Here is a 17,330-nt window from a genome sequence, read left to right as displayed (position 1 = left end):
TGTAAAAAACAAAGCATTTTTTGACGTTTCCACAAGGACCCGTGGCACAGTGGTTAGAGTACTGGAAAAAAATCAATTGTAAAAGTGATATTATCCTGAAGGTTGAAGGTTCAATCCTCAGTGTGGGTGACTGAAAAAATACATTTGCGAATTACTTAGGACCTCTATCCACTCATGGCTGATGGAACAAGAGCACGTTACCCCGGTGAAGTAAATAAAGGGTTCCGCTCGAAATTTCCGTCCAAATTCACGAGTTCGACAGAAACGTTCCCGATTTCGACAAGATACACCTGAAGAAGGTCAGAGGTTATATTGACCAAAACGTTGCGAAAATTCTCAAGATGAGAACAGTAGTCTTGTGGCTGCCACCGGATTCATCTATTCTTAAGATAGATAGGTTTTGGTATTCTGACCCTTTAATGCCAAATATCAAACCCTAATAGACCATCCGTCACTGTAAAATAGGCCCTTAAGATGAGGCCAAAAAAGATAGGAAAAATATCGTTCTAGTTAGAGTAATATAGTAAAAGTGGTATAAATATATTTAAATAAAATAAATAATTATTCATTTGTGTTATATATAGCTTAGAAAGCAAAATAAGGTAGGTGTTTCTACTTTCAGGTTGTGATTCGGTCAATGCTCCAGGCGAAGTGATATCACAGAAAGGATGCCAAGCCCTTTCTTTCACCATAGTAGCAGTTCTTTTTTTTTCTTTAGCCCCTAAAAGTGCTAACAAGGTAAGAATCCAAAATCTTTATTCATTTTATTGGTCATGATTTATGTATTAGGTAGTATGTAGCCTAGTTTTTAGTAAGAATATATTCAATATTTCTTTACTTATATATACGTTCGGCAGTCCCATTTCTCATTCCACGTGATAGTCTTGAAAAACACTTTTTTATATCGCATGTGTCTGGTGTCGTGGTCATGTCTATCTCCTATCCTTTTCTTTGTATTATTTTCTTTGTTTTCATTTTATTTTTGTAAAATATCGTTTTGCATTTATGTCAATCGTTTTTATTTATTTTTTATTGCAGTTTTCACATGCATATGTGCAAGAATAAAATTAGTCTAACCATAATTAAAGAAGTTGTCAATTCTCTCACGCATGTCAGGAGGCTAAAGGAATCACAAGTCCGATGAATAATAATACGCAAAAGCATTTTTTAAATGGTGTGGTATGATGACTCAGATGATCTTAGCTCATTCTTTGCAAACAGATGTTCCCTCCTAAGCAGCACACACACACACACACACACACACACACACACACACACACACACACACACACACACAGACACACAGACACACACTGAGACAAAGTTGCATTTATATAATTGTAGAGATAATTTTTCTCTGTACTTTATATGTAATTTTGTATTTCTCTAGAATTCTCTCCCTGTCTCACTGCTCTCCTATTTATATCCCCATTTATCCTATCTGTTTTCTATCTATGTTGTGATACTTTGAATATAGTAGGGTATGATTCCAAAAAATTAGAAGGTTCTATTTATAGACAGGAGTAATAAGAACTGACCAATCAAATGGAGCTAGCAACGCATCATAAACCAGACTTGCTCCGTGAAATATATCGGATCTTTTAGAATTTCCACACATGCTTTTCGTCTTCACACATAAAGGAACTCTATTCTTTCATCTCAGGACTTCTACGGATTGGTTACCCACTGGTAACTCTATGCTTTATGTCAGGCGTTTTACGGATTGGCTACCCACCAGAAACTTTGTTCATTCTCTTTAGGACTTTTATGGATTGGTTGCCCATCAGAAACTCTTTTCTTTGTCTCAGGACTTCTACAGATTCGTTACCCACCAAAAGCTCTTCTAAAACCGAAAATGGCTTACATCTCAAAACTCTATTAAAGACCTGAATTTTTAAGATGAGGTCTGATTGTCTATATCACTTGTATTAATCAAACTATTGTTTTTTAACTTTGAGTATTATTTGTGCAATGTTTCAGTTGGTTTGGCCTTTGACCATCTTCAGACATATTGGCTGTTGTTTGGAAACAGCAGCTGTGGCACAGTGAAAATCATGAAGCCAGGACCCTTAACATTTTCCGGCTTCTTTGGTTCTGACAAATTTAAAAACTTCCTCCAGCGTCATGTCTTAGTTTTTGTCATCAAGGAGGTCTAGACGAATTTTTCTGTCCTCAAGATCACAAAGGAGTACATCTCGAAGGATGCTTTCTGTGTGGTTCACTTCCTTGTCACAATTTGAACACTTGATGACAAATTTGCACACTCCAGCTTGTCCCTGGAAATGAGCACCACATTGTACCACAGGCATTGTGCGATTGGTCTACCGGTGGATGCGAAGGTGGTTGTAGCATGTTCTGTGCTTAGGATCAGGCGAAGTCAATCTTCTAATAGTAGATACTCCAACGAACTACAAGCCCTTGTACACCCTCGATGTAAATACCCCCGACGAACAGCAAAATCCCAGCCCTATATAGTAGAAATCCACAGGTGGTAGAAAGCCTTCTACTCTAATAGTTTCTTCCTTAGAACTGCTGGACTTTGGAATTCCTTTCCAGGTTCCTGCTCCCCTGACTGTACTGACATGCAGAAGTTCAAGTGTAATGTAAACAGACATCTTGCTGCTCAACTCCCTACATAGTATCCCAGCAATTATGTCCAAAATAGTAACCCTCTACATCAAAGTGGCACTGTGCCTTGTCTGGGGTGAAAATGCAACAACAAAAAAAGATAAGTATTGTTGGGAATAATTTTCCCTGAAATAAAGTTCAATTCTCACACGTGAGAATGCAACAACAAATCAGCAGAAAAGTTCTTACCAGAAATGTGATGACAGTTTGAAAGAAGGGAAAACAACCAAGCAATTGATATTTAAGCAATTTCACTGGGTGAGTAAAATGAAATATAATGTATAGTGAAAACGGACTATTGTACAGAATGATGAAGATGATTAAAGATTTGTGAAACGTTGGTTCGCTAGAACTGATCTGAGTTCGGATAACAGATGGTCTCATCCCACAATTCTGGCTCCTTTCGTGTGGATGGTTAAAAGTTCTGCTTCGTCGTATAATGGAATTGAATGCTGAATTCTCACCGCCGTCTTGGGATGTCCGGGAAGAAGACAATATTCAAAAGGTAACGTGAAACAGAAGTGGGGTGGCCTTCAGTGACTGCCGTCGTGGGCTTCACACCGAAGCTCCAATCTCCAGCTGGGGTCGAAAAAGAGTATGAGGCAAGATCTCCCAAGGTTTTTATAGTTTAACACACGTGACCCCTAAGGGGGTGGGGGTAGGAGATCACTGCTAGCCAATCCACAAAGCATAAGACGGACAAGCACCATTAGCAGGAGGAGCTACATAAATAAATTCCAATAGTATAGACTATTTTGATACCATTTCAAGATGACATCACAAATGATGAAGACCTAAAGATCTTCATCCAAGATTGGTAGAACTAAGTAAACGGAATAGTTACCGTCACATAATGTCACATAACATAACAAGCATAGTTATGGTACATATTTCTCTAGTCCCATTTACTACTGTACACTCATTAACCCTTATCCTCGAGTGGCCTCCGGGCCTTGATAAGTGGTGACTCCTTTGTGTTAAAAAATAAATAAAAAAAAGATTAGTATAGTATATGTTCTGTGATGATTATACTATTCGCCTAGGGATTAGCTTCTCCTTTGCGAAGGGGGAGGGATGATATCGTAGTACTCCTAATTGAATTAAGAAAAATAAAAATAAAAAAAATACTTTTCAGAATATCTAAAAGAAACCGACATCTGCTGGACTAAACCTAAAATTTATTTTAGGGTTAGGCTAATTCTTTTAAAATATTGTTTTAAAAATATGGTGCATTATGCACTTTGAATCGCGCTATTTTTAACTAGTATTTTCAAGTTAAATTAAAGTTTTACCATATCTTTTTTTTTTTAATTGTTAGGTGAAAGTACAGGATAGTTACAAAACACTTCCCTCTCTCCATGTTAAAAATGGCTTTCTACATAACAACCTTATTATTTCAGCACGGTTCAATAAGTGCAGAAATACGTACAAACAAACAAAAAAGAAAAAAGGAGAAAACATAACTTACAAAACATCATCAGATTAAATAAGATAATATCACAATCCACCCTCTCCAAAGATTTATTTTTATTTTTATTTTTATTAATTTTTATTTTCATTTTATTCCTGAAGAAAAAAGTTTTATTTGCATTTTACGAAAAGTTTTATTTCTAACTTTTGTTTTTTAATTCAGCTTTACATGATTGAAAGAACATGGCGCCGATTCTCATCTTGCAAACATGTCATAAAATTAGAAATGTCCTTTCTTGGTGTAACGTACGGTTATCATAAAACGAAATATGGATAATAATGGTTTTTCTGTCTCTTAGAACATTTTGTGTTAAGAATCAAATTGTGAAAATGACGAGAATCTTAAATGTAGCCGAGAAAAACGATGCCGCGAAATCTTTGGCCGAAATAATGTCACGCGGAAACTCTCGTCGGGTAAGTTGTAAACAATAACAAAAATAAATTTGGTAGTTGTTAAGAAAGAGTCTACAAATCGATTTTTTTAATCTGTTGTTTTAAGCAAAAACAATATTTCCTACTTAATCGTCATGCCGAAAATAGTAAAATATTCAAAAATTACGAAAATTCATCGAGTAGAAAGTTATTTATAGTTAAAAATAATTTTTACGAAAAATTGGGTAAAATTGCATTTTTCTTAGACGTTATAAAGTAGACAGTAGAGTTCACACACAGGGGACATAACCTGGAACGAATATTTTAGATTACTTGTTCATGGCTGCATTTGTTTTGTTTTTTTTGTTTTTTTTTTACTAACAACAGTTGTTCTATTTGATGAATTTTCGTAATTTTTGAATATATTACTAATTTCGACATGACAATTAAGTTTGCAATATTGTTTTTGCTTAAAACGACACATTAAAAAATCGATTTGTCTGCTTTATCTTTAACAAGCACCATAAATTCTTAAAAAAAGTAAACTATATCAAGCAGTGCTTGATATAGTTTACTTTTGATTCAAGCACTAGTTCACCACCTCGCAAAAGCAAATCTTCTCTCTGACAAACAGTATGGATTTAGGCAATGTCGTTCTACTGCAGATACTTTAACAGTCTTTTCTGAATGCATATATGATGCACTGAATAAGGCAGGCGAAGCCAGGGCTGTAGCCCTTGATCTGGCACGAAGGGCTTCTAATGAAAATTAAATCATACAGTATAATTGGACGTATATTAAATATAATTAGATTCTTCTTAAACACCCAGTGGTCGACCTTGTTTCCTGACTAGGACAATGAACGTCATTTTTTCCCACTCCCACCACATCCCATCCCTCTTACCTGGACACTGTGGAGGTGCTTCAGTACCATATATGCTGGTTCAGTTGGACTGGGCTGACTTGTCTGATGGGTTGAGGGTACCGGATTGAGTTCCTGGCTGCTTTTTTCCGACTGATAGTACAGGAGCCCTAACTCTTTGGTAGCGCTTAGAGTGGCTGCTCCATCAACCGTTGAATAATATCGGGATGTTTGTAGTGCCATGTCGCACATGGAAAGCGACCCTGCACTCATCCCCGGGGGGCTTTCCTGAGGCAACAATCCTATAAATGAGGTGACAGCTGATGGTCTACTTGTATTTCATGTCTGATATTCTGCACAACCACTTGTCCAGCACCTCTCACTCACCCTAACTAAAACCTTTAAATCAAATAAAATGAAATGACAGTTCAATCTAAAATTACGTTTAAACCAGGACCAAACTCAAAGAAAACCAACCTGCCTCCTCCCTTGAGGCTTGCATTCAGGAATATTCATGAGCTTAGAACTAACTTAAATGATGTTGAATCATTTCTCCTAGTAAACACTCCAGATATTTTAGCATTAAGTGAAACTAACCTACACTCCTCCATTCCCTCTAACCACTTTAACATGCCTGGTTATCTCCCTCTCTACCGTAAGGACTCTGACAGACATATGCATGGGCTTGGAGTCTATATTCATAACACCCTCCCCCTGACTAGTGAAACAAAACTAGAATCAGATGACCAGCCCTTTATGTGCTTCAGACTAAACATGCAACATAATATTAACTACCTCAACCCAGGACTGTACTCTAATAAACAAAGTCTCTGACAGCATAGATATAGCACTCTCCCTTGATACTAGAGCACAAGTACATGTATTTGGTGACTTCAATGTCCACCACAGTAACTGGCTTGGATTCTCTACTTACACAGACGTAGCTGGTAGCGCAACACATTGCTTCTCTATATCTCATTCCCTATCACAGACGGTTACATTTCCGACATGTTTCCCAGACTAGCAAGATCAGCATGCCTCACTTCTAGATCTATTTCTGATCACAGCCCACTCAGGAATGCTGATCACGTTGTGATAATGGTAGAAATCACCTTAATTCTAGACCCAAAACTGAAGACTCACTGTTCAAAACAATGAGGTATTACAAAAAGGCTGACTGGGAAGCCATCAATGATCTCATCAGAGATGCCCCATGGGGAAATATCTTTTCTCTTCCAGCTGAACAGTGCGTAAATGAGACCACTGAATGGTTCAAAACTGCAATTGAAGCACATGTTCCCACACGGAAATTCTATAGCAATCCCCACTTTCCCCAATGGTTTACTTCTACTTGTGCAGCTGCCATTGCTCAAAGGCAGCATGCGTACCGCAGATTCAACTGACATAAGTCCAGTTCAAACACACAGAAGTATATAGAAGCTAGAAGTAATTGTAAGAGAGAAATAGCGACAGCTGAGACAGAATACACTGAAACCACCAGAAAACGTATTGAAGCACAGATATTAGGAACTCGTGATTTTTGGAAAATCTACAACAGTGTAGTAAATAATGGGCAGTCAATGATTCCCCCACTGTCAAACGATCACGAGGTTGTTTGCATGGCAATAAAGAAGGCTAACCTGTTCGCCAGTCAGTTTGCCTCAAACTCCACATTGGACCCCGCACACCACTCCCTCCCTGACTTTCCTTTGCGGACAGACGCCACACTAGATGACTTGAAAGTCCCCCCCCCCCCCAGGTACATGGTTTCATAAAAAACCTAGACACCTCAAAAGCATGTGGACCCGATCTCATCCCGGCTGTGCTATTAAAATAATGCTCTGCTGAGGTTGCTCCAGTACTCTCCAAACTTAACGAATCTTGCTTTCCTGAGTGCTGGAAAACCGCTTCTGTGGTACCAGTCTCCAAGAATTCTGGCGAAAGAACTGATCCATTAAATTATCGTCCCATTAGCATTCTGCTTTTCGCCAAAATATTTGAGTCCATAATTAATCAAGCTCTAGTCAATTACCTTACAGCTGCTGAACTCCTGACCGACAATCAGTATGGATTTAGGCAAGCCCGTTCCACAGCAGATATCCTAACTGTAATCTCTGAATGTATATACCGTTCACTGGACAAATCGGGGGGGGGGGTAGAACGGTAACCCTCAATATATCTAAGGCTTTTGACAGAGTATGGCACGATGGTCTTCTAAGGAAAATGGTATCACTGGAAGAATACATAAAGTAATTAATTCCTTCTTAAATAAGAGAAAAATCCAGGTTGTCCTTGACGGTTGTATATCTAAACAATATGATATAAATGCGAGAGTACCTTAGGGATCCATCCTTGGACGTTTATTATTCTTGATATTCATAAATGACCTCCCTGATAAAATTGTTTCCGAGATGGGTATATTTGGTGATGACACCACTCTCTGTAACAGGTACGAGGGGAAAACAGATGAACACATATCTAAGGAAATGTCAAAGACACTAGAGGATGACCTCCAATCTGTAGTGGAATGGGGACAAAAATGGATGGTCACATTCAATGCTGCCAAGACTAAGCTTGTTTCCTTCAATAATTACAAGAAACCTTCACTACCACCAATAGTAATGGCCAAGAACACATTACCCGAAAATACTTCTTTTAAACGTTTACAGGGAATATGAACTGGAATAGATACATTGAGAGCATTGCCAAGACTGCTGCAAAGAAGGTAGGCTCTCTCTACCATGTTAGAAAGCTACGTACGCCTAAAAGTATCCTGTACCTCTATAAGGCCACTATTCACCCATGGATGGAGTACTGTTGTCACATTTGGGTTGGTGCATCTGCTACTTGTCTCCCACTCCTTGACAGGGTTCAAAAGAGAGTCGCCAACCTGATAGGTCTTGAACTGTCACCTAAGCTTCAGCCTCTGTCCCATCGACGAAATGTTGCATTCCTCTGCCTGTTCTACAAGTACTTTAATGGTAAATGCTTTGACGAACTACAAGCACTTCCCCGGCATGAATACCCCCGACAAGCAACTAAATCCCACCCCTTTACAGTAGAGATCCCTAGGTGTAAGAAAGCATTCTACTTCAATAGTTTCTTCCCCAGAACTGCTAAGCTTTGGAACTCCCTTCCGGGATTCTGCTTTCCCAACTGTACTGACATGCAGAAGTTCAAGTGTAATGTGAACAGACATCTTGCTACTCATCTCCCTTCATAATGCCCCTACAACTTATGTCCCCGATAGTAGCCCCCTACTTCAAAGTGGCACTTTGTTTGCCTTGTTTGGGGTGAAAATTGAATAAAAAAGCAATAGGACCATCACGTCATTGATGGACGTACATCCAAGTAGCATAACGTTAATGTGGGAGTTCTTTAGGGGTCGATCGTTGCACCTTTATTATTCCTGATATTCATAAACGACCTCCTTATAATGTATCTGAGATGGGTATATTTACTGATAATACAACGCTCATGGATCAGGGAAGAATTGATGTACATAAATTTAAAAGCTCGACCTTTCAGACGACAAATACCGAAAAATTGGCTAAAAACATTAATTCCTACATCCTCTACTGGGCACTTTTCTACAGCGAGGGGTCGCTTTTTTCGCCAATATTTTCGAAAGTCCATTCCCTCTTTTTAATTGATTAACCTTAATTTAAACATTCATCACTTGCGGTTTGGCATTACGTGCAGCAGCAAAGGCGTCACTTTTTTTTTTCACATTCTTTTCCTCCTTCGAGGTACAGGTTCGAGCCTGCCTACCTACTACCACGATTTTTTTTTTTTTTTTAACTTAATACACACCTTCAAACACCTGGGCAATGCCCGGCACCCAGGCTAGTCTATCTATATATATATAAAAGCGAAAATGTGTGTGGATTTGTGCGTACTTTTTGTGTATGTTCACAAAAGGCTTTTTTCAGTGGGGGGGGGGCTCGATTGGTTCACTCCTTAAAACTTTCTATATAATGTCTAAATCATAATATCTACGAGGTAAGAATGGGGGCGCATCTATCTTTAATTTGCCCGACTTTTATTTTATTCGCTATTTTCGAGATTTTTTTCAATTGCCACGTCTTTGTTTCGCTTTTCAGTATAAAAAAGTGAAACTGAATCGGTATCAGCAGTTCCCAGCATCTAGAAAGCGATGGGCGTTTGGTTTTCACCATCATATCAGACAATTGCTTTCATTTCGACACATTCCCCTACTAAAGGGGAAGTTGGTTGTCCCCAACACATTGGGGAAACAAAAGCAGCCAAAGTTGGGGCAAACAAACCCAAAAAAACTGCTCCGCAGTAAAAGTTAACTCCACTACTTCTATTTGACCTTATTAAATGCGCGCACCTGTCAATTTTGTCTTTAATACTTAAATTCAAACATGTTTCAGTTACTCTTTCTTGCTGGCTGGACGGTTAATATGAAACGTTTTTTTTTACACTTTATTTTCCACCTTCGCCTTAAGGCTTCGGGTTCGATCCTACCTACCTTGTCGTCTGAAAGATTGAGCTTTAAAACGATACTGATCTCATGAAAATCCGTCGCCTCTGTCGAAAGTTTGAGGCAGACATACATACATACATACATACATACATACATACATACGGACAGGTGAGATTTATATTATAGATTAATCAGAATGTTTTGGAGTTAAATCAATGTAGCAAAAGAGAGGGATATGTTTTCAAAACATTTTTGGTCTTGAGTGATAATATTAATAAATAATAACAGTGTTCCATGAACAATACATACAGTCATACTTTCCCTCCCATAAGACTATTCCATTAAAATCTGGATTTTTTTTCAGCATATTTACACATTTCAAGAGTTTTTTCTTAATGTCACATGCATAATACTAAGTAGATTTTAACTCAAAAATAGTTCCTCATATAATAATATTAAAAAGCAAACATAAAAGCATTTTTTATCACCGATACACACCTTTTATTTATTGCATTCTGTTTAGACGGTCAAACTTTACATTTATTCTTATTAACCTTTCTAACTCTACACAGCCGATATATTGGCCCTAGTGATCTCGCTAAAAAGGCGATATGGATGATATCTTTTAATAATATGTTATCAAATAATTTTTCTAATCTGTTGTCTTTTTGGCTAATTATTGTTTATTTGGGTTAGGATCAATCAATCAATCAATAAGGGTTTTATCACTCAATGAGGAACCCCTCCCTGGACTTCAGCCATCTAACTCTGTCCTGAGCTATCTGCTGCCATGTGGGACCCATGTGTTTTATCAGGGCATCCCTCTATCTCGTTCTTGGTCTTCCCTTTGGCCTCTTTATATTCATGAGGTGTCTATTCCATTGTCCTAATGGACCATCTGTTGTCATGTCGTCTGACTATGTGCCCTTCCCATCTGTTTTGATGTTTTGATGGCAATAACTGATGTTTGTTGGCGGATCCAGATGTTTGTCTTTCTGTCTTGTAGAGTGATCTCTAACATTTTCCTTTCCATCTTCCTTTGTGCTGCTGCCAAGATTTCACTTTAGCGAGTTGTCAGTGGCCATGTTTCACTACCGTAGATCATGACAGGTAGTACATATTCATTGAAGATCTTCCCTTTGATTGACATATTTGATTTTTGGTTTCTCATGATATTCTCCACTTTCCCAAAAGCTGCCCATCCCAATGCTATGCTTCTCTTTATCTCAGGTAGGAAATTTCCATCTTTCATCATTTTCTTTCGCAAGTAGCTGACGCTTTCAACTTCCTCAATGGTTTTTCCATCAACAATTATTGGCGACTTGGCAGCGTGCTGGTTTAACATCACCTTGCTCTTGGCAAGATGCATGTTGAGGCCAACCGGTTTGCTCTTAAAGTGGATGTCGTTTAGAATGTCATTTAATTCCTGAGGAGAGTGCCATTAGTAGTATGTGATCAGCAAAGAAAGGTATTCGCCATCGATGTTGACTCCTCTACCCTCCCACTTAATGCGACTGATTATCGCATTTTGGTGACTGTGAAGAGTTTTGCTGAGATGTTCTTCATTTCAATATTGGAGTCTTAAACTTTTCTTAATTTTACTGATGGGTTTTGGGTTAAATATGTTTTAACACAAATAGGTGGGCAAAGCAAAATAAATTGTTTTTGATTAATTTCTTCTAGAAGTGTAAGCCATTTTGAGTTTCAGAACAGTTTCAGATGGTTCGCTGTTACGCACAAGTCCTGGGAGGTGACTTGTTTGTAGTAGACAGTTCCACAGAACAAAATATTCTTACCGTGTCGAAACCCGAGAAAAGAGCATGTGAAATTGCTCCAGAATAGGTTTAATATTTATGAAGCAATTCTGGTTTCTGATTGGTTGGTAGCAGAACGTGAATTAATTTGATTTGTCAGTTCTTAGCAGCATCCTTTATAAATAGAATCGTCCGACTGTGTGGGATCATACCCCATTAAAAACCAAAATATTGCAACATCCTCCCTATTTTTTATAATGGGGAAGTCCCTTGTGTTTATTCTGCTCAAAAATAAATATATATTTTTATATTCAATTAGACATAACAAAAATTAGAAATCATTTGGATCTTAGAATTTTAGCATTTAAAAAGACGCCATTTTTAATTGTGTTAAAAAGGAAAATTACAAAGATTTTTTCTTTTCTTTTTTTTTTTTAAGCAAAAGTATTAGTTACGCATTAGTAGGTTAAATAAAATGGATACAGTTTAACGTCTTGTCCAGGACTAATTTTTTTTTTTTTTTTTTTTTTTTCATATATAGAAATCTATATACTCTGAGCATTACCCCTAGGGTTTTCCGCTGATATTCATGCAAAAAAGTAAGAGCCTTCTCATATTCTCATAAGTAGAACTTCGCTGGTTTGTATTTTTAACATATAGAAATCTATATACATACAGGGCAGTGAAAGAAAAAAAAAAATTATTCAGTCGAATTCACCAACAAGTTTTGAGAAAAAACGTTGTAGCTTTATCCGTGTATATTTTTATTAATATCATTTTCGACCGGTGTAGATCGTTTCTTGCACTCTCCCATTCCAAATTTTTATAGTATTTTGTCGATGTATCTCGATTGAGTCATCGTAACAAGTCCTTTGCTTTGAGTAAATTCTATCCCCAGAAACCAGGATATTTTGCCAAGATCGGTCATTTTGAATCTTTTAATTTGTTCTTAACATCAGTTAACATTATGTCACAATTTGATGCGATTAAAATATCATCGACCCACAAAACCAAAATCAGTAGTTTATCGTCTTTGTGTTGGGTATATAAACAGGGGTCTACAGCGCATTGTCTAAATTGTTGTTTAATAATATAATCATGGAATACTGTGTTCCAACACTGAGCACTCTGCTTTAGACCATATAATGACTTGTTAAGTTGCCACACGCTATTTTTATTTTTCATTATAAATCCTTCTGGAGGGATAATATAAATTTCACAGTCTATTGGGGCATTCAAATAAGCATTTTTTACGTCCATTTGATGGATGTTTAGGTCATATTGTGATGCGACTTGCAGTAAAATTCTGATTGTCGTTAGGTTTGTGGTCGGCGAAAACGTAGAAAAGTATTCTTTACCGTAAATCTGAGAGCACCCCTTAGCAACAAATCTTGCTTTGTACTGTCCTACGCCTGATGCTGTACTCTTTTTTGTAAAGACCCATCTGGTAGAAATAACATGTTTATCTCTTGGGAGAGGCACTACCGTATAGGTATCATTTTCGGTTAAGGTATCTATTTCTTTTTTCATGACAATTTTCCATTCATCACAATGTTCTGAATTAATTGCTTCATTGAAGCTTTTTGGTGCATTTTCCATTGAATAGCAATAGTCGATTTAATAATCTTTTATATTGTCGACCACAAAAAAATCGGGTCGTCTTCTATTTCTTTTGGGATATCTTTCGACTTTATCATCATCATCATGGACACTCTTGTCTCCATCATTTTTATTGTTTTCGTTTGTTCTAATTATTTGAGGTAATATAATTTCATCCTCTTCATATGACGGGTTTTCGTCTGTAAAATTAAATGTGTCCGTGAATTTTACACACCGGATTCTTTTTATTTTATTTTTTTTTGGGAAAAAATATTAAATTGGCTGGACTGTTTTTATCGTATCCAAGAAATATACCTCTGTCGGCTTTAATATTCAATTTACTCTTTTTCTTCATATATGCGAAGCAAGTTGAACCAAATATATGCATTCTGTTTAAATTTGTTTTTTTACCGCAGAAAGATTCATATGGAGTTTTAGATAGTGTTTTGTTAAAGCACCTGTTGCGTACATAGGCTGTCGCCATAAGTGCATACGTCCAGAGATTTTTAGGGAGTTTTGATTCAATGAGTAGGCATCTTGCCATTTCAAAAAGTGTCCGCCACGCACGTTCAGCAGTCCCGTTTTGGTGTGGCGATCTAGGAGCTGATGTTTCATGCCTGATATGATGGTTAATTAGTAAAAGTTCAAAGTCTTTATTGGTGAATTCCGTACCGTTGTCAGAGCGAATACACTTGATTTCACCGTAGGGGGCCATGTCGGCCAGATATTTCTTAGTTGCTAGCAGGGTATCAGATTTGTTCTTTAAAAAGTAAACCATTATTAAACCTGAATGGTCATCTACGAAATTCAACACATATCTATAATGTTCTCTGGCCATCTGTTCTACGGGACCGTTTAAGTCACAATGCACCATTGATAGGATTTTTTTGGCCTTTTTGTCTGGTATCTTGTTTTGATAGTTTGTCATTTTCCCTTGTGTACAGACGTCGCAGTTGAAGGTTTTTGACGTTTGTATTTGCATTCCATCAACTACAGTCGGCAACGTTTTTGATATCAGGAATATTGCAGTGTCCAAGAATTTTATGCCATGTCTGTAGATCATGGCAGGCGGTTTTTGATGGGACTACGCTATTTAAATAATATAGTCTTCCATTTTCTTTAATGTCGAATACAGTTCCATTCGGGTATACCAGTTTTGATTTATTGGGGCTAAAGTTTATATTTGCACCTTGTTTTGTGGCAGCTTGTACAGAAAATATATTTTGTTTAAATTTTGGGATTAGAAGAGCGTTTTCTAGAATACAGAAACACAGTTCACCTTTATCGTTCTTTAGCGAGATTTTTGCATTGCCTCTTTTCAAAACGATATCATTGACTCGACTCCCGTTAGCTAGTTCTGCAAAATGATTTTGTGGCTTAAAGTTGGGATCAAAATTGATAAAATCAGATTCCTTTGTAATCACATGTGCCGTGGCCCCACAATCGACAAGAAAATTATTATTGTTTGTTGAAGCATCAAATGTACACGAAAATAAAAATGTATGTTCGCTAACAGAGCTCTCTACATTTTTAATGTAGTCGCCATTTTGAGTCCTGTATCTACATTGGAAACTTTTGTGATTAGGTCGTCCACAATTATAGCAAATAATTTTTGTACTTTTCTTAGGAAAAAACCTGCTTTTGGCAAACTTGCGTTTTTTATTCCTGGCATGGATTTTGGTGTTTTTATGTGTGTATTCTTAAATTTCATGATATTTGTGGATTCGTTTTTTTCTGTGATCATTTTTTCAGTTTCTTCGTAACTTCTGAGTGCTACCTTGAATTTTGATTCGGATCCATCGAAATAAAGACGCACGCTGGGCCCATAACCTCTAGAAGTGTAAGCCATTTTGAGTTTCAGAACAGTTTCAGATGGTTCGCTGTTACACACAAGTCCTGGGAGGTGACTTGTTTGTACCTATTTACAATGCCTCCCCACGGGACAGAGTTAGACACAAGGGTCGTTTTTTAACGTGGAGAAAAGGTACAAAAATAAAAATTGTCTCAGTCGTGAAGGATTTCTCCTCCACCGAAAGAGAACAAGAAATGGAAGTGCAGCATCTGAAGAACAGATACTACACTTTGATCTTGACCAAAACAGTTCCACAGAACAAAATATTCTTACCGTGTCGAAACCCGGGAAAAGAGCATGTGAAATTGCTCCAGAAAAGGTTTAATATTTATGAAGCAATTCTGGTTTCTGATTGGTTAGTAGCAGAACGTGAATTAATTTGATTCATCAGTTCTTAGCAGCATCCTTTATAAATAGAATCGTCCGACTGTGTGGGATCATACCCCATTAAAAAACAAAATATTGCAATATTTCTAAACTGGTTACTTTGAAATAATTTAAGATTTTTCCAAATCTTCATTTTTATTTGAAAATAAAATGAAATTCTTGTAGATAAATTCATGAAAAATATCATTCGTATTATCTATATATCTATGAAAGTGAAAGTGTTTGTCTGTGTACATTTCCCTACACAATAACTCTGTCAATTTTCAGTCTACAGACTCGAAATTTGATATACAGAGTAGTGAGATTTGAGAAAATTTTGTAATCACTTTTCGGACAGAAATTTGGCTGTTAAGGGGTCAAAGTTCAACGATTTGACCTTTGAGAACTAGAGTTCTCAAAGGTCAAATCGTTGAACTCCTCCTTCAAACTCCTCCAACAATTTTGTGTCTAAACACTTGAAATTGTAGATATAGGTTCCTTGGACATGGATCTAACTTAACTTGATTTGAGCCCAAAACAATAAATGTTAAGGGGTCGTAATAGGGGTCAAAGTTTTTAAAAATTTGACCTCTGCGGCCTCTACCAAATTACTAAAGCCAATTTCTGGTCTAAACATTTAAAATTTTACATAAAGGGTATTCAGAGATAGGGCAAGCTTTTTAATTGTTTTGGGTCGAAAATTTGAGCTATAAATATATAAATCTATGTATGTATGTTTGCATGTCTGCCTAAAACTTTCGACAGAGGCGACAGATTTTGGTGGTGGTTGTAACAGCAAAGTCGTCACGTTTTTTTCCCATTCTTTTCAGCCTTTGCGGTACGGGTTCGAGCCTGCCTTCCTACTACCACTTTTTTTTTTTTTTTTTTTTTTTCTCAACATACATCTCCAAACACACGGGCATGCTAGTTTGATATTAAAAGAAAAGAACATTGTCTGCAAATAGGTGATGAACTGAAGGAGTAAATTAAAGATTGTATCTTACAATGTGATTTTATTATTTGTATTGAACTATGTAGCACAATATTACTTTCTGATTATTTATTAGTACTTATTAATTTGTCTCATTTGAGTGAGTTCTATTTTTAAAATACAATAAACACTATTTTCGTAGGAATGTTAATAGACTCGTATTTGCTGCAAATATATTTTTTATGATTTAAAAATGTTTTGTTTTTATTTTTCTCTTTAAAGTCGATTGTTAAGTTTAGACAATTTGATATTTAAGATATTCAAATTTCATTGTTTTTTTTTTTTTTTTTTTTTTTTTTTTCAGAGAGAGGGTAAATCACGTTACAACAAAATTTATGAATTTAATTATTTCATTTTGAATCGTAATTGTGAGATGACTATGACTTCCGTATCCGGTCATCTTCTCGGGATGGAATTTACCGGCCATTATAAAAAATGGTAAGTTTTTATCTCACTTTCTCCCTCTCCTCCCGAATAAAACTTCAACATCCACTAGGAACTAGTTGCCTTTTGAAAAACTAGTCATATATTTTTGTTAGCCTGGGAGAATGATATTATAGTGAACAAATATATAAAATTCAAAGGAGGAGGTAATGCCTGGAGGGATGATATCATGACAACAGAACAAGAAAGGTGGGATCCCTCTACCAAGCTAGAAAACTTCACACACCTACCAATATCCTATATCTCTATAAATGTACTATTAACTAATGCATGGAGATCTGGGTTGGTGCACCGATTGTCAAAGACAAGATTCAAGCAAGCAAGCAAGAGAGAACGCCTGGAGAGTCAACAGATTTTTATCACGTTCAATATGCACTGTAATCTAATATATAAACAGCTATATGTCTGTCTGTCTCCATATTTTCAAACTCTATCTCTTCCGAAACTAAAAGTTGCAGATCGGCGATGGGGGCCTCAAATGATTGGGTTTTTTATGGGCCGTTTTTTTATGGATCTTTAGTCGGTTAAAATTGTTTTTAAGG

General features: G+C 36.8%; 1 protein-coding gene across 2 annotated transcripts in view; it reads left to right on the top strand.

Annotated features, from left to right (window-relative positions):
- Positions 1 to 628: 628 nt before the first annotated feature.
- The window catches only part of LOC145266372 (DNA topoisomerase 3-alpha-like), a 148,130-nt gene continuing 131,428 nt past the window's right edge, over positions 629 to 17,330 (top strand). The window contains exons 1-2 of one of the 2 annotated variants that reach the window (XM_080121998.1): positions 629 to 738; positions 16,649 to 16,782. In XM_080121998.1, the coding sequence (XP_079978124.1) occupies positions 16,718 to 16,782 (65 nt within the window). In that variant the 5' untranslated portion in view covers positions 629 to 738; positions 16,649 to 16,717. Of the gene's footprint in view, positions 739 to 4,247; positions 4,513 to 16,648; positions 16,783 to 17,330 lie in introns of those variants that run through there. The other variant, XM_080121997.1, reaches the window with a different exon arrangement.

The sequence above is a fragment of the Euprymna scolopes genome, chromosome 41 (assembly GCF_053919585.1).
Source record: "Euprymna scolopes isolate OS-2025 chromosome 41, ASM5391958v1, whole genome shotgun sequence".
Classification (NCBI taxonomy): domain Eukaryota; kingdom Metazoa; phylum Mollusca; class Cephalopoda; order Sepiida; family Sepiolidae; genus Euprymna; species Euprymna scolopes.
The sequence above is the reverse complement of the archived record's forward strand: the minus strand, read 5'-3'. Positions and strand labels throughout refer to the sequence as shown.